The 22,814-nt window shown below is 49.4% G+C and overlaps 1 protein-coding gene across 1 annotated transcript in view; it reads left to right on the top strand.

The window, feature by feature from the left end:
- The window catches only part of Mad1l1 (mitotic arrest deficient 1 like 1), a 304,513-nt gene that overhangs the window by 196,424 nt on the left and 85,275 nt on the right, over nucleotides 1-22,814 (top strand). The window contains exons 14-15 of the mRNA XM_051205386.1: nucleotides 631-719; nucleotides 13,017-13,107. Coding sequence (XP_051061343.1) covers nucleotides 631-719; nucleotides 13,017-13,107 — 180 coding nt within the window. The remainder of the gene's footprint in view (nucleotides 1-630; nucleotides 720-13,016; nucleotides 13,108-22,814) is intronic.

The following is a 22,814-nucleotide window of genomic DNA, read 5'->3' as shown; positions in this document are numbered from 1 at the left end:
GGCTGAGGACACTCAAGGAGCAAGGGTCAGCTCTGGGTGACTTTCCTGATGCCCAGGAAGCCACCAGTTCAGTGGCCATCTGCTTTCCCCCCTCCCCCCTGAGCCTGGCTGATTGAGCTTGTCTGTGTCTTCTGTTTCTGACTCCTTCTAGGGCCTGGGATCTGTTTGGCTCCCTTATGTACCCCCACCCCTCCCAGCGGTATGCAGAAAAGCTTGTAGACCTCTCCCAGGACAGGCAGGCTGATCTTATCCCTGTAGGAAATGCCGTGACGATTCTATCCAAGCAATGATAATTCTAGACTACCATCTCTCTACTCACTTGTCCATCTCCGAGATTCAATAGCTCTCCTCAGCAGCACATGAATGGTTGATCATGTATCTCCCTGCCTAACCTTGTAATAGGAATGGGGAAAGAGAAAGAACTGTGTTTATCTGACTCAGACTACTTTGTGGCCTGGGGGGCGGTCCTGGCTACGGGGTTGGCCAGGCAGATGACCCTCTTCCCCAGGTCTCTAGCACAAAATAGGCATCAAGCCTGGGGATATTCAGCTGCAGATTTCAGGAGTTTGGGGACAGATCAGGGACCTGGGCTGTGGATCAGCTGACCACTTATCCCATGTTTCCTTATAGCTGGAGATGGAGTTGAAGATGCTGAGGGCCCAGACAAGCTCAGTTGAGACCAGCTTTCCATTCTGCAAGGAGGAGGTGGATGCACTCAGGTATGGCCTCTGGCTGCCCCACATGTCACTCCCTAGAGCATGAGCAGAGCCCAGCAGAGCCCCTGCCTTCTCGCCTTCCCAAGTTTGTTTGTTTCTGTTATGTTGTCTGCTGAGACCCTTGTTTCCACTGGATTAGACCTTTTTAGTGTCACATTCCAGGTCAACACTGACAACTGGCCTCCCAGCATTGGTTCTCCATGCTTAAGAGGAGCAGCCACTCCTGTCAGGGTGTCCATGGGGACCTACCTACCTGCCAGCAATATGAAACACCAAGCCTAGCATGAGGGGCCCATGTCCAGCAGTGGATCTAAGGGTACAAGCAAGCATCTTTCAGAGACTGCCTCACAGAAAGATGAACAGTCTGGCCACGCTTCAGGCTTCAGGCAGGTGTGACTCTTTCCAGGGCACCTTTGGTGAATGTTTGGAGACAACTCACTGCTTTTGCCGTGTGTGTATTTGTGTGTGTGTGTGTGTGTGTGTGTGTGTGTGTGTGTGTGTGTGTGCGCGCGCGCATATCCTTGTTCATATGTGTGTGCATGTGGAAGGGTATTTTCTTCAAATGTTCTCTACCTCAGTTCTTGAGATAGGCTCTCTCACTGAACCTGGAGCTCTCCAGTTCAGCTAGCTTGGCTAGCACTGAGCTCCTGGGACCTTCCTGTCTCTGCCTCCCCCAGCTTTTCACATAGATACTGGGGATTCCAACTCTGAACTGTCCTTCCCATGGCCTGCACTGGTCCTGCCATTCTAGCTTCTGTCTGAAGTGGGATGGTTGTCAACCACTGCCTGGCATTTTGTGAAGGGTAGCAGGGTAAATGTAGTGAGTTGGTCACCCCCCTACAAGCCTTCCTTCTGCTTTGCATCCAGGACTTGACACCCCAGTAGCTGTTTCTGAAGAGTGACATGGGGGACCTAGGGAACCAGAAAGCCCTCTAGACAGTGGTGTCTTGATGAGGTGGCAAGGAGCTCGAGGGAGGGGAATCAGCCCTCCCTGGCTGGGTTCTTGGTGTTTCAGAGATTGTATGGGGGTCCTGCCTCTGTGTGGAATTGACCCTGGCTCTGTAGGCTCTTCTAACTTCTGTCTCTTTGGGTAATGGCTGGTGATCAACTCCCTGCTTTGCAGGGCTGTGAGGTCAAAGCAAGGAAGGTTTATTTCATGGCACCTTTCCCAGAAGTAACCGTTGGCTAGCACTGAGGTTCCTTATGGGCTAAAGGTTCCCTCTCATTGCTAAAGTACGTCTCATACAGACCCAGGCCTGGAAAGTAGCTCTGTGGGGTACCAGGCACAGAGGTATTTGTTTGCCTTTGTCCCAGCGTAGTGGGTTCTGTGTACTCTCAGGGTAGAGCAGAGTGGTTAATTGACTGGCCAGCAGAGTTGCACACTCTTCATCAGCTCATAGCTTAATGGGGACATTATTCACGTGGACTTGTGGCTGTTTAATTATGGGTGGTGCTGTGAGAGCTGCTGTCTAGAGATAGGGTCTCTGGGACATGTATCTGGTGACGTGGCTGAGTGTGTGGAGAATTGGTGTGGCTCTGGCGAGTGTCAGGATCTTCATCCTGTGAGTGATGGTGAGCCATTAGGCATTTTAAAGCAGAAAAATGACAGGATCTGATTTGTAGCATCAGGCATTGCTGGCTGCCTAGGCCAGGGAGAGCAACTTGGCAAGGCCAGTCAGCTGTGCCTGGGGCCAAGTACTAGGAAGCATTCACTGTGAGACTCAGCCAAGCTGGAGAGGCTGGGCCTGGGCAGACACATTAAATACCTCCTGTTGATAATCCACAACATTGATTCTGTGATAAAGACCCTTGCACTCGGGGTGGGTGGGTTATGTTGGGTCTAGTGGACCTCGAAGCATATTCCACCCAGAGTCTGGGTCCCCAGAGCCAAGGACAGCAGAGTCAAGGCAGCTTTCATTTGCTTTTGACTGGGAGTTACTGACAAGAGGTGCTATCTCTAGGGCTGGAGAGGTGAGGTAAAGTGCTTACTGGCCCAAAGTTACTGCCCTACAAGACCCTTAGGGCCACACAAGGTAGCCCTGTGTATCCAGCTCCAGGTCAGCTAGTGGGCAGAGAGGGCTTGGATTTGGGTGTGGGCAAGTGTCACGGCCAGCTTCATGGCCCCAATGCAGCCCACTCTCCTCATACCACAGGCACAGTGTTGTCTGTGGACCTCTCCTCCCCACGGCCTCTTGTGTGGTTGGCAGGCGTGTGGACCAGAGTGTTTCAGGTTTGTGGAGGGGAGAGGCGAGTACACTTCAGGTTGGATGATTTTTACATTTAAAAAAGGGGCTTTGCTGTTAACATCTTTCTTACTAAGATCAAAGCCTCCTGTCCATGCATGTCTCCTCTGGAGAACACAGCTGCGAGTGAGGTGCTTTTGTAGCTGGTAAGAACCAGGTCAGTGCATTTGGAGGGGCTGCAGCCCACTCTGCCCTGCTGGTACCTTACTTTCTGGCATAGGGAAATGGAGGGTGTCTAGGTGGTGCCTATGGGCTTGGAGCATGTGTCCTGGAGCAGTCCAGATAAGCCAGGCCTCTGTGTAATGAACGCTAATGGAGCCCTGCTGCAGGCAGCTTCTCAAGGGCAGATGGCTCAGGCTAGACCAAGCCTTCAGATCTTTAGCCTAGCTCCTTTCCTCCTTGAGCTTGGCATGGTTCTCCTGAGGCCTGTTTCCCAGAGGGCAGCTGCTTACACTTTGTTCTCTATGCCTATTGGCGGGAGGGTGGCCTTCTGCTACCTCTTATCCTTTGCCATAATTTGCTTTCTATTGCTGTGAAAAACACCATGACCACAAATGCAGCTTGGGGAGGAAAGGGTTTGCTTGGCTTACATGTCCCAGTCGTATCATAGTCCATCACTGAGGGAATCCAGGGCAGGAACTCAAGGCAGGAACTGGAGCAGAGACCATGGGGAGACATTGCTTCCTGGTTTGCTCCTCATGGTTTGCTCCTCATGGTTTGCTCCTCTTGTGCCTTCTAGCACTTCCTGCTCAGGGGTGGCACTGCCCATATCAATCAATCAATCAATCAATCAATCAATCAATCAATCAATCATCAGGAAAATGCTCCACAGGCCAATCTGATGGCAGGAGTTCCCTCCCCTGAGGCTCCCTCTCCCCAGATGACTTCAGCATGTGTCAAGCTGACAAAAACAATCCATTAATCCAAGTTTAGTCCTTCTTTGTTGGCACTAACATGCTTGGTCCCGTTTGCCCTGTTCTCAGACATTGTATCAATGTGCCTCAATTTCCCACAGTGCCACAGTAGGGTCAGTGTACTTGTCACTGTTACCTTGAGCAAGGGGACTGTGCTATGCATGGCATATTGTTTTGTTGGGATACCCCACTAGGACCCATTGTGCTGCCTTCTGGCTCAAGGATACACTGAGAAGAAGCCTGCTTCCACGGAGGAGCCGGGTCTTCAGATCCCTGTTGCCATGCCAGTTCCCCTTGGAAGGGACACTGGCAACATAGATTCTGAGGTCTCACTTTCCTCCAGCTGGGCAAGGGCGGGGGTGGGCTTATTGATGCTGTCATTTTCCAGTAAGAGTCCTCCTCTCCTTTTGATCCCTCTCCTGAACCTGAAGTGTCTTTCTGACTGGTCCTTTATGCAGCTCCTGAGAAGGGCCACTTCTGAAGTGGTTGACTTAGAGGAAGACAGTTGACATGAGAGCCCTGCCTCAGGTCAGCCTGCCCTTCACTCAAGACCATGACTGTGAACACCGCCAGCTAGAAGATGCAGAGCACAGGGCAGGGTAACTGCAGCTACCCAGGGCACTGTGAGGATGAGGGGTAGTCTACAGTCCTGTGTATTTGCATAGACCTATTGGCTACACATAAGGGGCACAGGGCTGGGGAGATGACTCCATGGGTAAAGAGCTTGCTACAACAGCATGAGGAACTGAATTTTATTCCCCAGGACCCATGTTTGTTTTTGTTAAAGTCAGGTACTGTGGTTTGTGTAGTCCTATCCCTGGAAAGGTGAAGACAGGAGACAGGAAGAAATCTGGACTCACTGGTTAGCCAGCTCATCTAGATGATGAGCTCCAGTATCCGTGGAGAGATCAGATCTCAAAAGATAGAGAGGGGCAGACAAAGACACCTGTTGTTGACCTCTGGCCTCCACAGGCATGCACACATATGCACAAAAGTTGCACAGATGTCCTTATTGTATGTGAATTGCGCACACCTGTGGCGTTGCACAGCCCTTCCATGAAGCCAGACTAGGAGCATCAGTGCAAAGCTAAGTGGTAGCAGCTGAGGGCCTCTCGTCTGGAACAAATCTGGGCTCGTTACTTTCCACTGTCAGATAGGAGCTCTGACAAATCCTAAATGTCTGTGGGTTTAGCAGCTGGGTAGACTGTGGGCTTGCATGTCTGGGCCAGAACCTGTTTGTCACACTTCACAGCCTCTCCTTTCCCAGCCATGCTCACTGCCTGCTGGGCCCCAGCCTGAGCAGGCATTCCCAGGCTCTGGGGGACAGAGGGTTACCGTGCCTGTTAGCCTTTCTCAGGGGAAAGCAGGGACTCTGAGACTGCTACCCAGTATGCTTTGGCTAGGTCACCTCTCTAAAAGGCTCAGCAAGTTGCAGGAGATCTTTTGTTTGGCAGCTTGTCACTTGTCATTGTGTCTTCACATGGGGGCTTGTCTGGGCCATTTCACTGGGGTGCTCATGGCAGGCATCTGCTGGTCTCTTCTTGTGTCCCAGTGTGTCTTTGGAGGGTGTAGTCCTGATAGCTCCTGAGAGCTATCAGTAGGGGACAGCAGTCTCTGCTGACAATGAGGTGGCATCCTTCCCCACCTGATAGCCTGTCCTCAGTCCAGAGACTCCTTCCTTTCAGGAGACTGAGGCCAACCTCAGATGTGGCATCATGGGCACAAGAAACGTGTAGGTGAGGGGAAACTGGCTACTAAAGAGGTCTTAAATATCCAGCTCTGATTCCTGGGTGGCCCCTCTCCTCCCAAGCCTGCTTCCTGTACCTGCAGACCTATATGTACATGGCAGACTGAGTGGCAGAGGTGGAGGCAGGTGACTGGATAGTGGTAGACACCAACAGAAACATCTAAAGCTGGGTCACAAAGAGAGGAAGAGGCAGCCTAATCATAGGTGGCCTTCTGACTACCCATTGAGTCGGCAAGTGCCAAGAAGGGGTCATGTGCCAACCAACACCACCCGCCTCTGCCCCACCGTAGCAAAGCAGTAACAGTGTAAGCAAGCCCACAAGGACTGGTACTGTGATGGGAGGGCGTGGCTTCAGCCTCTGCCCATTGGAAGCTGATGTCAGCTGAACCATGTGGGGAGCCACACTCACAGCCACCAGTGTTGGGGCTCTTCTGTGCTATGACGGACTGTGTAGGGCCTTCCTCTGCTCTCAATCCCATGGTGCTACCTGTGCCAAACAGCAGAACTCAGGGATGTAGGGAGTGGGCCAGCTAGGCCTAGGTGATGGATGCATACTACTTCCTGTGGTTGGTAGGATAAGCAGACATGGAGCCAATCATTACCATCAATCAGAGTCCAGTCTGTCTTTGTGGAGCCCTTTGTCCCTGTACCCTTAGAATGCACCAGAGAGGTTCCCCATTATTGGCCATATTTTTTGGTCATAAAACAAACCCTCAAAAAACCTAAGGAATCAGGTACCAGAGAGATGATTCAGTGAGTAACCCTTCTTGCTTTGTAAACTCAAGGATCTGAGTTCAAATCCCTAGCACCCAGGTAACTAGTTAGGCATGACTGCACATGCCTGCCTGAACCTCCAGTGGCATAGGACAAGAGATTCACTGGGGCCTACTAGCAACCAGCCTATCTTGAGAATCAGTGAGAGATGCCGTCTTAAGAGAAGAGGTGGAGAGTGGTAGAGCAGGACACCTGATGACCTTCTGTGGCTTCTACATACATTGCCTAGGTGCTCATGTGGACATATACACACGCACACACACAGAACACAGACATACCCATCTAAGGGGCATAGTGAGTATGTCATCAGGTCACAGCCAACTCAAATTAGACATCAGTAACAGAGTGCAAGAGGAAAAGCTGTACCCATGTGGAAATTAACAGCATGTTTCTGAACTGCCTGTGGATCTGACAGGAAGTTTGGAGGGGAAGAGGAACAAGTAAATGCTGATGAAAACACTCATCAGACCAGATCCGCAGAGAGAAGAGAACCCGCGGCACCCAGCGTTCCAGCTGACAGAGCAGAGGCCCTGGCTCTGCCACCAGAAGGACATGGTGAGCAAAGGAGCCCAGGATGAGGAGGAAGAAGGAGGTAATGAACTTGAAAAAAAGAAACACAATTGAGAAAAATGCTGAAGCAAAAGGCTGTTTTTCTGGGGCAAAAATCCATAAAATTGACAAACTGCCAACGAAAGTGACACGTACACAGAGAAACAAATGAACGGTATCAGGAATGACACAGGGACACGGCTATATAGAGAGCCGGTGGCCACTGAAGGATATTACAGGAGCACCAGCTTCCTACTAGTAGGTCCAGTCACACCCCACAGAACCAAAAACTGGACCCAGTGTGGTGTTCTGTCTATAATCCCAGCTTGGGAAAGCAGAGGAGAAGAATCAGAGTTTGGAGTCATTCTGGGCTATATAATGAGTCTAAGACAAGCCTGAGCTACGTAAGACCCTGACTCCAAAGGAACAAACAAAGCAAACACCTGAACCAAGATGTAGAATTAGGCTGATGAACACATTAATGTGAAATCATATTTATAATGCTTCCAAGAAAGATGGCTCTAGGTCCATAATGTTGGTTCCCATGGGGATTCTGCTCACCAGCTGAAGGAAGTCTAATGGACACCAGGTTGATTCATCAGTCTTCTAGAAGATGGTGTATATCTACAAAGCACAGACAAAGGGAACCTGATGCTCCTGGCATGGGGCTATGCCATGGTAGCAGGTGACACATGTAGTGACCCTACAGAAACAGTGCTGCTGAAACAGACATTGTTGCTGAAGCTGTTGCTTCATTCAGACAGTTGAGGAAGAAGCTATGACTTGCATTTCTTTAAGTGCACAAAGTTTGTGGAAGACCTTCTACCCTGTTCCAGCTCAACCTCCTCCCACATCCCACTTCTGGAAACCTCCTGGCAGAGCTCCATACTGTAGGAGTTCCTGTGGGGTCAGTCATGGTCAGGGATCCAGCTATGGGGGTCACTGCCCCTCCATCCATCTGCTTCCAGCTTCTAAGAGCGTTTTTGATGCCATCCCTTTTATTTTCTGTCGTCAGGCTTCAGAGAAGTAAGACTGCCTTTATTCTCGACTTCAGTGGCATTTTGAGAGATTGCTCTTAAGTGCCTTGTTCACACCACCATCTTTAGCAGGCTCTGTGCTTGTTTGTATATGGGGCTTTGTTGTTGCTGTTTCTTTTCTGAGATGAAGTTTTTGCTGTATAGCTCAGGCTACCCTTGAACTCTGATTCTTTTACCTCGGCCTCCTGTGTGCTGGGATATACCATGTTCCACCCTGCCCAGCTCATGTCTTTTGTTTTTGTTTTAATTGAAACACATTCAATCCAAAAAAGAAAGAACTAAAGGAACAAGAAAGAGAAGCATGCTATTTATTCTACTAACTTACTTCTCTTTGTGTTGTATGTGAGTTTCCTGTGTGTTCGTGGGCCTTTTGCAGTCTTCTCTGAATTTCGTATCACTGGAGATGGAACCCAGAGCCGGCTCCCTTATTTGTGTGTGTGTGTGTGTGTGTGTGTGTGTGTGTGTGTGTGTGTGTGTGTGTGTGTATGCGCGCGCGCGCGCGCGCATTCCCACATGTGCTGGTGCACTTGTATGTGTATGGGGGGGGCAGGGCTGTGGGCACATGAGCAGGTATGTTTACATGTCTGTGTGGCAGCTAGAGGACCATTTCAGTTGTCATCCTCAGAAGCTATCCACCTTGCTGTTTAGAATCTTGGCCTAGAACTCACTAAGCAGTCTAGGTGATCTGGCCAGAAAGCCCCAGGGAAAACTTTCCACCCAGCTTTTTTTTTCCCCTTTCTTCCTTTCTTCCTTCCTTCCTTCCTTCCTTCCTTCCTTCCTTCCTTTCTTTCTTTTGTTCTTTCTTTCTTTCTCCTCCTCTCTCTCTTCCTTCTCTCCTTCTCCTCCTCTTCTTCATGGGTTCTAGGGGAGAAAACTCAGGTCCTCCTGCCTTTGAGGCCAAGGCTTTACCTTTATGTGCTATAGAGGCTCCTTTGGGTGGCAGCTGTGAACAGGTAATAAATGTAGTGGTCTAACCAAATGGCTTTTAAGCTCCTTTAACACACACTTCAGCCTGTGGTCTGCTCTGGGCTAGCATGCCCACTTGGGTGGACTCTGTGTCTATCATATATCTCTTAGCACTGGCACTTCACACTCAGCACAGCACCCCTGCAGGCATCTCATTCAAGGAACACTTCACTTTCTGTGGCTATGAGTCTGGAGGCAGGAGAACCATCTTCCCAGCTGGCTGTTCTTTTCCTATCTGTTTTGCCCCATTAAGTTCACCTATCCCTGAACATAAGTGTCTATATGTTTATAAAGATGTTTTCTTATTTTGTAATTGTGTGTATATGTGTGTGTTTACGTGAGTATGTGCATGTGAGTGCAGGCACCTGTGGAGTCAAGAAGAGGGCATTGGATCCCCTGGAACTATGGAGGCTCTGGATCCCTTGGGAGTGTAGCTACAGACAATTGTTAGCAACTGAGCTTGGTTCCTCTGTAAGAGCAGCAAGTGTTTGTAATGTTGAGCCATCTCTCCAGACCCATGTGTCTATATCCATATGTGTTTTCTATTTCTTTTTCCCTGTCTCTCTCTCTCTCTCTCTCTCTCTTTCTTTCTTTCTTTCTTTCTTTCTTTCTTTCTTTCTTTCTTTCTCTTTTCTCCTTCATTTCTTCCTTTTATGGTAGGGGCAATGCTCTGCAGGTCTCAAGGGACTTAGGGGATCATCTCATTTTGCCTTATGGAAATTTATTTTCAAATGTTTTGTTCTCTCTGATGCTATGACAGATGGAGTGTGCAACAGAGTTCTCACATGTTGAATTTTACAGTGCTGCTTTGCTGGTTGTGTTTCAACAAGGCATCTGTGAATAGAGCAGTTTACTGATTTTACAACTTGGAAGCCTTTATTTCATTGTCTTGTCTAGTTGCTTTGGCAATTTGGTCAGATGGAAGTAGTCAGAGCATGCCTTGTCCCAATTAAAAGGAATTGCTTTATTATATTGATTGGTGTGTGTGTGTGTGTGCGTGTGTGCGTGTGCATGTGCATGGGTGCGTGAGTGCATGGGAATGCCCTGGTGCACATGTGGAGGTCAGAGGATAACTTTTGGGAATGTGCTGGAACTTCAGTCATCAGGCTTGGTGGCAAAGTGCCTTAATCCACTGAGCCATCTCACAGGCCTTGTCCTGAGGAAATCTTGCAGCTGCCCCCCCCACATTATTTCTTAACCCCCACTCCCTCCTCCCCCACCCCTATCTCAGGACAGCTATTAAGGTCTGTGTGTAAGGTGGTGGATTTGGTGAAGGGATTTCCTGTCTCAGCAAAGAGCAGCATAGAGGAGGGCTTCCTGGCCTTGCTCATTGAAGGTCCACATAGCACGTTTTTAAGTGTTAAGATGCCTTGTATTCCTATGTTGTTTTCAAACCCCTTGCAGCAGCATGGAAAGTTTTCAGTGAATAGCTTGTATATGGTTAAGCATTTCTACATCTGTCCCCCAGGGTTACTGGTCTCAGCTCTACTTGCTTCTTTTAAAAAATATTTTTATTTAACTTTTTGTTTGTTTTTGGTTTTCCGAGACAGGGTTTCTCTGTGTAGCTTCGGAACCTATCCTGGCACTTGCTCTGTAGACCAGGCTGGCTTCAACTCACAGAGCTCCACCTGCCTCTACCTCCCAAGCTCTGGATTAAAGGTGTGTACCACCAACTCCAGGCTTTATTTCATAGTTTTAAATATTCATTTTTAAGTTTTACTGTTTTGCAGTTTAAACCTCATGCAAGCGCTCCATCCCGAGCTACCTGCCTTTCCACCCTCTGTGACTGCTTTTTATATTTTGAGGCTGGTCCTTAAACTTACGTATGGCCCAGGAAAGCCTTTAACTCTTGATCCTGCTGCCTCAGTCTCCACATAGCTAGGTCGGCAGTGCCACCAGGCCCTGCTTGGCCTAGGTTTTCTGGAGGAATCTTTGCCTTCATTTCGTGTGCCTACTGCTGGTCTCGGTGAGTGAAGAAGGGCTTTCTTCTCCTCCCTTTCTCTGTAGAGTTGGGGAAGAGTATGTAATCCTTTGACTGTTTGGTTGCATTTGCTGGCCTGGCCCTCTTTTGGTTGGGAGGACCTTGACCCCTGATTTGGCCCCTATGTTGAGTGAAGGTTTATCTGTTTCTCTCAGAGTCATCTTGGAAATTGGCATCAGTAGGAATCTGCCTATGTCATCTTGGGGTCTAGGATGTGTGTCCCATTGTTCCTAGCATCCTTCTATGACCTTTATCCTGTGAAGGCAATAGACTTTCCTCTGGACTCTTCTAGTTTCATAGTGAGCTCTTCTCCCTGGTTGGTTTTGTTCTCCACATGAAGGCTTGTTGCCTTGATCCTTTTCAAACCATTGTCTTCTGGTACTGGACTTTTCCTCTTTGCTTTCACACAACCTAATCCTCATTGTCTCTAGCCTGCTACCAACTTCCAGTTCCATTTGCTCTCCTTTTTCTGTTTTTTTTTTTTCTCTGTTTTTTTTTTTTTTTTTTTTTTTGAGGGTGGGGGGACACCCACTGGCAGATCTTTAATGTGATATCTTCCTTGTGTTTGGACCCCTCAGTTTCTTCTTGGTGTTTGTCCTAATGTCCCTTGTGAGTTATTTTCTGACATAGGACTTACTTTAGATTGTAGTTTTTTAAATTTTTGTTTTATTGGTGTGTGGGGGTAGGAGGGAAAGAAAGGTCAACTTCAGGTGTCAATCCTCATAAAGCTAATACCTGCTCTACACTTTGGTTAGGCAAGCTTGCCCAGAAGTCCTCATGTTGTGGTGATCCCTAACCATAAAATTATTTTTGTTGCTACTTCGTAACTATAATTTTGCTACTGTTATGAATTGTAATATAAATAAGTGTTTTCTGATGGTCTTAGACAACCCCTGTGAAAGTGTCATTTGGCCCCCAAAGGGGTCGTGACCCATAGGTTGAGAACCATTGCTCTAGTGTCTGCCTCCCTAGCAATGGAATAAGTGTCCATCACCATGCTGGCTTTTCATATAGGTGCTGGGGACTAGAATTCAAGCCTTTATGCTTTCAAAGCAAGCACTTACTCACAGAGCCATCTTCCCAACAAGGGCATATTGTTGAATTGCCTCCTATTTAAGATTTTTCTAGTTTTCTTTCTGCCTTTGGTCTCTAACTTTGTTTATGGCATACATTCTATTAAATGAATATCTCCAACTTGCTAAAACTTGTCTTGTGACCATGCATTAGGTCTGTTCTGGAATGTTCTAGACCAGCCAGGGCTATGTGGTGAGATCTTACCTCATGAAAATGGCCTTGAACTCCTGGCCCCCTGTGCCTCCATTTCCTGAGGGCTTGATCACAGGTGTGTGCCCATCATTCTCATCCTTCATTAATGAAGTGCAAGCCTGGGCTGTTGATTTGAGATACTCCTTTCACATAAGAGCTCTGGATCCTACACATCCTTCTTCAAGCTTGGCTTTCTTAGACACACTGTGTCCAGTTCAACATATTTTCTAATTTCCTCAACTTTCTTTGAACAGTGTATTTAGTGTGTGTTTTTACATTTCCAGGTGGCCAGAGCTTTGCTTTTGGCTTGCTTTGGTTGTCTGTTTACAGTTCTGAAGTGCTCTATGGACAGTTTGTTTTCTTTCAGGCCCTTGAAGCTGGCTACTTTGTCCCCCCCCCCTCACTCCCAACACAGATTTGAGAACCTGTTCCATTGTTATTGGGTGCCATGGTTGATGTGTTATATACTCAACTGGATCCATGGATTGATGGCTTGTCCAAAACTCCTGTCACCAGTCTCCTCCCTGCTACATTAGGACTCTTTTGCCTTTTTATCATTTTAAAGACTCCTGAGGTCATTTTTCCATATTTCAGTTTCCCCTCCAGCCTATGATCACCCTCTGGGGTGGACCAGGGGCCTGAGATTTTTTATCTGTTTTTAGTGAAGCCATAGGATCATCCAGGACCCCCTGGCTTGAGCTCTTGTACCTGACCAGGTGCTACCGACTGCCACTTACCCTAGACCCTTGGAATCAGCAACATGGCCATGACCTTCCATCTAAGTCCAGCTGTAGTGGCACCTAATCATGTCATCATCTTGCAGGTTGAAGGTGGAGGAGCTGGAGGGTGAGCGGAGTCGCTTGGAACAGGAAAAGCAGGCGCTGGAGATGCAGATGGAGAGGCTTACCCTACAGGTAGGTGATGGGATGTCCAGAAAGATGTGCCATGCACAGCCTTTACTTCCTGCTCCCATGAATGAAATCCCAGACTTCCTCCTACACATCCACCCTTATCTGGATGAGAACTACTGCTGGTTGTCCAGGGCCCTTCCCATACTCTTGATCTTTCTGCTTTTTAACACTGACCTCAGCTTCACTTCTCTTTGGTGCTATCTCCTATCACTCCCATTTCCCTGTGGCCATGACCTTCACTGCTATCTGCATTGGACTGTTTCTTTTCTTTTTAGTTTTCTTCCTCCTGATCACACTGATCATGGCAAGAAGCCCACAGGTTAGAGATTGCCTGGCTTCTAGACAGGCCATTGATTTTTACCTTGGCACCTATTAGAAGCAATCAAATCGTGTCCCCATTACCAATCTTGGTGATGGGAGAGGTGACAACTTTGATGAAGTGAGGTGTTCTGAACCTTGGCTGTACTCATGCCCAGCCCTAGGGCCTGTCATCCTGTTCTGTTCTAATTGGGCCACTGTCCTGGGCCGAGGGCTGCTGGAGGGTGAATCAAGGCTATGTGGCTACAGAATTGTGTCAAGATGGGGTGATAAATGGCTTTCAGTGCAGCTAGCTGGGACTTTGGGGACAGCACAGCTAGAGGAAGTGCCAGTGTTCTGTGCCCCATGTGGATGCTACAAGAATGGGATTTGCAAGATCTCCTTCCTACAGGACTACAAATGTGTGTCCCAGCACTGTGTCCTGGAGTTCAGATCTTGGCTAGGTGCCAGATGCTACTGAGCCATGTCCATACCTGCTCCATACTGCTATGTGGAGCAGTGCAACTAGGCAGGCACTTAGTGCATGCATAAACCATAGCCACAGCGTGGCAGAAAGCAGTGTGACAGGCTGAGTCTGTGGCCCTGGAGAGCAATGGCCATGTCATGATATGATGGCCAGGAACCCAGGGGTGGTGTACCCAGTTGGCATGGAGTCCTGAGGGGGCAGATAGGCTGCTGTGATAGAAATTTCTAGACACTCCCATAGTTACTGCCACCCATGTAGACTGTGATTAATTATACTGCAGGAAGGGGGCTTTCCAGAACCAGCCTGGGAAAGGGGTTACTCAGACTGTCCCATAGGGCCTGACTCCTGTGTGGGCTTCTCCACTTGCTCTTGGCCAGGGTTGCTTGCTGTCCTCTAGCTTCACACTGCTCCCAGAGCTAGAGAGTATGGCAGGACTTTCCTGACTCCTGTCTAGCCCGAACTACCTTCTCCACTTAGCAGTATTGGATCTCAGCTGGACTTCACAGATGGTCATGTATCAGGAAGTGGTGGTCAGGATGCTGGTACTACATCTCCATCCTTTGCCACTCACACTGGTTCTTTCCAGGCAAGGTAGTGCCGTCTGTTTTATTAAAAAGACAAAAGCCATTTACTCAAGCTATTTAATCCTGGGAGTTAGGCTAAGCTCCACATTCTCCTCTGTGTCCCCCACACCCTTGTCAGACCATCTTGTGGGTGGGCCAGCCTAGCAGTTGTCTGTGTCTTGGATAATCAAGTCTCCTTCCCAGGTCACTGGCCTTAGCTCAAGAGTCCCATGCTAACTGCAGGTAGCCATGGCGGCTCCAGACTGGGTCTGCTCTGTGTATCTCAGCTGTTGTCATGTCTGGGCAGGAAGGGTTTTTACATCCAGGTCTGAACTGGCCCTGCAAGGTGACTTTAGTCACCTAGGGTAAGGGACAGTTCCCATCCTACCTCAGCATCAGAGCTGTCTTCTCGTCTGCTCTCCTTTTAGTATGTGCAGGAGCACTTGTCTGAGTAGCCTGCATGGAGCACTGGGTGGCATGGTGGTAGCCAGTCCTGCTGAGCACGTGGAGATGGAGGCTGTGACATAGGAGACTGGTCCTGGGGCTCACAGGCCTGGGTTTGGCTCAGGAGTGGTCCAGGAGGAGTTTCCCAAGTCGGAAGGTGACTTAGATATGTGGAAAGAGGAGGGCCACCACCACCACCACCCCACACACACACCAACCACTGATGTGCTTGGGCTTGTTGATTTCCCATCAGAGCCCCTGCACTTTCATTATAAAGCTCGAGTGATGAGGATTCTTAAAGGGGATCGTGTGCCACACACCCCCCCACCCTCCCCAGCAAGCCCTTGTTAGATGCTCAGCAGGTGTCTGTCACTTTCTCAAGGGCAAAGACCTTGTTCTCACTATATGTTGGTCCTGAACATGGATCCCTTGGGCACCAGGGAAGAAACATGCATCCTGGGACTTCTCCCAGTGATTGGCCATACATAGCACTTGATGCCAGTCCTTTTAAGACCCGAGCTCCTCTAAGATGCTCTAATGGGGCTGCTGAGGCTTAGAACCTCGAAGTGCTTGGCAGGCCTTTAGCCTTCCTCGGTCCTTACTGTGTGCTCAGTATGCAGGCAGCCTCCTGCTCTCCCACTCTCCTCCTCGCTCCTTCCCTCCAGAGAAGAAGAGTGGCTTCAAGTTGGCGCTTCAAGGAAGATTGATTAAAATCAGCTGCGGTTCATCTTAATTGGGAACATATGCTTGGAGAGGGAGCTCAACTAGTTAGAATTTTTTGTAATTAGTTCACAGCTGGTTGGCGAGGAAGCAAAACTCCAGTGACCACTTAGAGCTGGGTGTGTGGGCGTGCTTGGGGGCTCAGTGGATGGGTCATCACAGTAGCTGCATGTGGACTGGCCAAGCAGATGCCATCCTTCCCGGGTCACCCACTGGCTGTCGGTGCACTGACCAGGGTGACCTGCACACATTGCTAGTATAGCTAGCGGGTGGCAAAGGAGTGGTAGGGTCTACTTGCCTAATGGAAACTCTTACCAGCTGGCTGGGTGGACAGCAAACTTATGGCTCACAGACGGCCCTATCAAAGTCTCAGGGAAGCTAGACACAGTAATACAGGCTTGTAGTCTTAGCACTGAGGAGGCTAAGGAAGTTGGCTTTTACATTTCAGAGCCTGGACTACATACCAAGGTCCTGTGTGGAAAGGGGGGAGGAAAGGGGAAAATCTGCAGGAAGGCCTCATTTAGAGATGGGGAAACTGAGGCTGGCACAGAGGCAGAAATACAGGGGTCTGGTCTCTGTCCCCTAGGCTCCTGTGTATCCACAAAGAGCAGGGATAGCTGTTTTATCACTGAGGCCTATGTTCCTCACAATGCCCCCCATAAAGGCCCCCACTTGTGTGCTTCTGATGAACTGGGTGTAGGGTCAGTAAGAAGAGGCCTCTCAGGGGCTCTGACCACCCTGAGGCAGAGAGGAGCCTGTCCATAAAAACTGCCTGGGCCCTGGCCTCCCAGCAGGGCAGGTCATATCCCTGCCTGGTGACAGGTGAGGGTCCTTCCATGTGGAACACTCAGTGCTGACCCAGTCCTGGGACATGATCATGCTTCCTGGGTCCCACATAGGCAGTAAGGGTGGGCCTCCGTGGGAGCTGGTCCCTGCCGCTGTCCCCTGGTGTTTTACTGTGAACATTTTCAAGTTAAAGAAGTTGAAAGAATTTTACAGTGAATGCCCACTTACCCACCACCTACATCCTGCCGGGAACAGCACACTTGTGGCTGTATGACATTCCTACCCATCCCTCCGCCATCCATCAGTCCGTTTTATTCTTTTGATGCATTTGAAACTAAATTGCAGACATCTGTACACTTCCTCTAAGCACTCGAGCATGCATGTAATTAAGCGAATTCATCTCTGGAATCTGACGCCCCGGCCCCCGCCGTCCCACAGTATCGCCTCATCATGGAGCTGAGCTCCTCCCTTCTCCAGTGAGAGTGTGCCAGTAGACCCCAGAGCCAGGCCTCTGAGCTGACCATTCTCCATAGAGCCCTACCAGTCCAACCTGGCACATTCCTCCCACAGTAGGGGGAGGCTGGGCTAGTGTCCGTGCCACCTTGTAGTCCTCCTAAAGCGCTACTCAGAACAGAACCCAGACGGCTGCCCAGTGACATTTAAAATCAGTATATCTTTTTTGGAAATGGAGTGGGCAGAAAATTGCTGGGTTTCCTGGGAGCGGAAAGCTTTCCACGCCTGCAGACGTCCCTGCTTCTGCCTGCGTCACAGGCAGCAGTTCGGTTAGGGTGCCCAGCCTCACCTCTTCCTGTGCCCACACCTGCCTCACATCCACCTTCCCTTGCAGTGGCCTGGGATCTGCTGAATGTATGACCCTCCACCTTCCTACTGCCCCATTGGCTCCTGTCCATCACACCTGTTCAGAGCCTCCAGCCCATGTCAAGGACAGCATCTTCCCAAGCCCTCACCCCTCCCACCTCACCTCCATCCTTCCAGTATTGATCCTTGGCTGCTGACCCAGGCATCTGGCTTCTTGGTGGCTCACTGCACACACTTCTGCAACGTCAGAAGTGATACACCCATGTCAGGCAAGGCCCTAAGATACTGTATGGAAGAATCAGCATTGTCTGGATCCATGACTTCCAGGATGTGCCAACACCAGTCTCTCATGGCCCCCAGCACTAGCCTGAGTACTGAGTGACAGACACTGAGGAGGTGGCATCATGGCAAAGGCCATGAAAGGTGGTAACATGCTACAGGGCAAGAAGTGGCATGCCAACATTCGGACATAAGAGCAGAGGCTTGGGTTCTTCTCTAGGAGTATCTCAGACAGCCCCTGCCTGCCAGTCTGCATCAGCCCAGTTATTCCTATTTGGAATGTCTTTGAGGCCCACAGAACACTACACTTCTATACATCATGCAATGTTGCCTAGGCTGCAGGGTCCAAGTCAGAGTCCCCTCTTGCCACCATCTGGAACCCATTTGCTCTGCCCAGATCAGCCATGGCTAGCACTCCCATCCCACTGGACCTAGCCATAGCCAGCACCTTCCCCTCCAGGTATCTGTAGAGACTCTGATACTGCAATGTTTGATCCTGACCTCTTCCCAGGACCTTTGTGCAGCTCCTTGTGGGCAGTGGCCACACCTCTCCTGCAGTCTGGGAATCTTGACTAGAGTCAGTGGGAATAGGGTGAATGTGAAGACTCAATACTATCTATATGCCTGTTTTCCTTGAGCCAGTGTGCTCTTGCCTCTTCGTTGGTGAACTCCTTTGTATCCCTGTGGAACAGATCTGGTTTTGTCTTGTGCCTTGTTGTGAAAACTGTGAATGTACAGTCACTGCTTCTGTGTGGAGATAGCTCCCTATGGACCTTTACTACTTTCACTATTTTTTTCCTTTCCCCTATATTTCTTTGCGTGTTCAGATTGCACCCAAGGGCCTTGGGTATGCCAGGGAAGTTCTCTACTTCTGAACCACAACCCCAGCCCCTCACTAGGAGATTCTAGGCAGGTGCCCTACCACTGAGCCTCACCCCAACCCCTCCCTGGGGAATTCTAGGCAAACACAGTACATTGAGCTACATCCCCAGCCTTCTTTCTCTTTTTTTTTTTTTTTTTTTTTTTTTTTTATTGTGAGACAGAGTCTCACTTGAGTTTCCCAGGTTGACCTGGAGACACACCGTGTAGTCCATCCAGGCAGGCCTTGAACTTGAGATCATCCTGTCTCAGCACCCGTGTAGCTTAGATCCATGCCTGCATCTCACACCCTACTGTGTCTTAGCATCTTGCCTGAGACAAGAATATGTCCTTCCTGACTCTACCTTAGGATCTGGGAGCTGGTCCTGAACAGAGATGAGCTCAGCATCTCTCCTGGCATAGCCTCCAAGGCCTGCCTGCCTTGCTGAATGTCTATGTAAAGTAAGACGCTAATTGAAAGGACACAGAATACAGACCCACAGAGGAGTGCAGGCTGCTCATGTTTATTAACACTGGAGACTAAAAACAGCTAGTGTGCTGATGGGCATTAGTGTGGTGAATTTCTACAGGCGCTGATTTCTTTTGATTGTTTATGATTGACTGATGCCCCCTCCATACCAAGCCCCTCCTCCTGTTGATGCCACCTCCTGCAGAGCTTAGTCCCTTGGGCCTACAGGCCCTGGGACACCAGCCGCTTCTCCTTGCTGAAGCACTGAACTTGCTGGAACCTTCTGCCTTCCCACGCATCCAGGGTCCTCATACTCCACAGTCCCTAGCTTGGGCCTTTAGACCCCCCCCCCCCCCCCAGCTACGGGCTTGATAGCCTGGCTTGCCATATGCAGTCTGGTCAGGAGACAGAGGTTATCTGACAGCAGCCTGCTCAGCAGCACACATGACCCAGGAAGCAGGCTGCTTGATGATCCTCTCTTGATGTGTCTAAGGTCTTAGTGATCTCACTTTCAGATGACAAGGCACCTTTATCTTCTTGGGGTACTTGTGACAGATTTAGATAAGAAAGTTAGGAACCCACTGTCCTTTTTCTTCGTTTAAAGGTGCTGGAGATGGAACCCAAGGCCATGTGTATGATAAGGGATCTACTGCAGAGCCACACCCCCAGCCCCTCCCTGGGGGATTCTAGCTCCACCACTGAGCCACACCCCCAGCCCCTGGTTCTTGTCAGGTGCTTTATCACTGAGCCATACCCCAGCACTATAGAAGGCATGCACTTAGACAAGTCACTGTTCCTTGTACTAATATTTTTGGGTGAATTGACGTTTCTCTCACACACTGTGTATTATCTTATAGTAAGGTACAATGAGAGGTGAGCTTACTGGGACAAAAATGGAGACTGTCCAGCCAAACTGTTTCCATGTGGAGGCGAATGAGTGGAACAGCTGCCACAGACAGTCAGAACTACATGGAAGGACCAGTGCTATGTAGTATGTGGCATAGTTGGCAATGTTTAGCATCCTTTTTACCATCCTCACCCAAAACAGATGGGTTAGGTTGGTCTAGGTGGCTGACCCTACTCATGGTAACAGCCTTAGGGTATGCCCTGTTTACATGGAGCATTCTGTCATAGAGCATGGTGCTGACAGCCATAAGACTGACCTGGGTATTATAGATAAGACTGGTTCCTAGGGGAAATGTCTTGAGGGGCTTCATAATGTTTGCTATGGATACCATGGCCATTGGAAGATCTCTCTTTGGAGCTAAGTATGTTGGGCCAGGCCTTTGATCTTAGCAGTCAGGAAGCTGAAGCAGGAGGGTATAAAGTTCAAAGCCAGCCTAGTTTATATAACGACCCCTGTTTTAAGGAAACCCAAACAATCAAAAGCACCTTGATGGGACCAAGATCTGTCAAGGCAGAAAGGATCAGAGGCAGGGCAGGAGGGCTATTCATACACTGGGCTCACATGGGTCACTGGTGTCCATGGGCAGATAAGTAGATGAATGAGACCTGGTCTTTCTGTATCGTGGACCATTATTCAACCCAGAATGAAATCCTGCTTCCTGCTGCAGTGGGGATACGCCCTGAAGATAATCACTAAGAAAAATAAGCCAGTCTGCAAAACATCCATGTTGTCTGATTCTGTGAATATCAGGTTCCTACAGACACAAAGTAGACAAGTGGCAGCCAGGCTGGGTTGGGACAGGGAGTTAGTATTTAATGCCAATTTCAGGTGGGAAAGATGAGACAGCCATGGTTGTACAACACAGGGTGTATTTATTTAACACACTGGGCTGTACACTGAGGCACAGATCAATGGGATATTTCAGTTTAAAAAGTCTTAAGGGGCTGGGGATAGGGCTCAGTTCGTAGAGTGCTCAGTTATCATGTGTGAATCCTAACTTTGCTCCCCAGCACCACTTAAACTGGCCATGGTAATGCACACTTGTAATCCTAGCACTTGTGTTGTGGAAGCGGGAGGATGAGAAGTTCAGGGTCATCTTCCTGGCTTGCATAGTGATGTCAAGGACAACTTAGGCTACAGGAGACTGTCTTTAAAAAGAGAGAGAGAGAGAGAGAGAGAGAGAATGAATCAGCTTTGTCTGACAGAAACCCAGGAACAGGGATGGAAGCCCCTGCCATGCACATCAATATGCTAGAGGTCGTAGCTCTCAGGCCGCACACTCACAAGACTCCTGCTCATCCCTCATTGACCCTTGACCATCATCTCATAATTGATCTTGCTACTACTAGCCCATGTCCCTGCAGCTTCCTGCCAGCCCTTACCAAGAACCAAGCATGGGGGTGGGGCAACAGCCAGTTACTATGCAGAGAGGAGCTCACAAGAACAGAGGCTACTCGCTTTCCAGAGTTTCTTCCGCCTGGAGACACTGGGAATGACAGCCTAAGCTATGGCCCAGTAGACACAAACTGGACCCCTGCCTCTCCTCCAAGCAGTCTCCATTTTATGCCGATGTCCTGACTGTGCTGTTATAGAAGCCCAGGGTGACTATCTTTGTCACTGATAGCAAAGTGACTTTCATCTGTGTGTCACAAGGCTGAGACTGGGACTCTGAGGACTCACCCACCTAGCTGGTGGAGCTAGACCCAAAGTTGAGCTTATCTGGGTCCCATGAGTTGGCTGCTCGACCCCAAGCATTACCTATACATCAGCTACTGAGCCTCAGCCGTTTCCCTATTTGATTTGTTGAGTACATTGGACTTGCAAGCCAGATGCAGAGAGGAGGGATCGAGCCCAGGAGCTGGGGACTACACCTGACAACTCTCTGGCTTCTGTTGTGGCCAGCTATCTCTGAACTTGAGTGTAGCCTCCATAGACCCAAGTCCTCTGATTGTCCTGCCCTGTGGTGACTGGTCCTGTTCACTGGCAAGCATACAGCACTACATATCCCCAGGTGTTACTCTCTCCTGAACTGCTGCCATGGTCCCAGGGTCTTAATTTGGCTTTGCCAGCTCTGCGGTTCTTAGCCTATCTGGAGCTAACTGGTTCAGGCACAGCTTTCTGCTCAGAGAGTAAAGCTGAAAGAGGAAGCTAGTGTCCCACAGGCACCCCCAATGACAGGGCCTTGGGACTCAAGTACTTGAAACCATAGTGTTCTGGCAGACTCTCTGCTTGCACCTTCTATTTGCTGCTGGCACCACTTATCCTGATGCCACTAGATAGACAAGGGCTAGTGGCCTTGCAAGGGCCTAGGTTTGCACCTGGTAGTTGCTTCAGTTTGGTTGGCACCTTTCAGTTCTTAGTCTGGTAGAAACCTCAGGTTCATGGGTAGTATGACCAGTGAACCCAAGTACCACTGAGAAGTAGCCACTTGGCATGTCTAACGTGGGGTTGGGTGCAGAGGCAGGCAGGCAGGCGGCTACATGGCTAATTAGTAAATTAGTTACAATGCACGTTTTAGCTATAGGGATGAGGATGGATAGATGGACAGGCAGACAAAACTTAGGGGCTGCTTTGGGTGCAGGGATGTATTTGAAAGCATTGTTTGTTTGACCCTTTGGCTTTTGACCTCATGGGCCACCTAGGCAACAGCTGCCTACCCTAAAAAGCTGCTGCAAAGAACATGCTCACATCTTGTCCACCTTCTTGTCCTTCCTAAGGAATTGGAGCCACCCAGTGATACCCACAGCATAGCAACAAATGGAATACTATAGAAGAAGCAGCCCAGTGGACCCATCTTAGACTATGAGAGTATGTTTTGAACTGTGGGATCCCTGCCTTCCAGCCAGGCCAGGTCTGGCTCTGCCAGGAGGCCCAAGCAGAACAGCAGCTGAAAAGAGCTGACCTTAGGCACACTCAAGTGGCTACCAGCCCTGTCTCTTTCCTGAGCTCTGTGTGCCTGGTCCAGGCCCACTGGGTCTGTGCATGAGAAAGTCAGAGACACACCCCTCCCCTCAGAGCTGCACACTTAGCCTTTGATGAATTGTGTTGCCCAAGTCTGGTGCTGGAGCCCTGAAATGCAGC

The sequence above is a fragment of the Phodopus roborovskii genome, unplaced genomic scaffold (genome assembly GCF_943737965.1).
Source record: "Phodopus roborovskii unplaced genomic scaffold, PHOROB, whole genome shotgun sequence".
NCBI lineage: Eukaryota > Metazoa > Chordata > Mammalia > Rodentia > Cricetidae > Phodopus > Phodopus roborovskii.
Note: the sequence above shows the minus strand (reverse complement) of the source record. Positions and strands in the feature narration are given on the sequence as shown.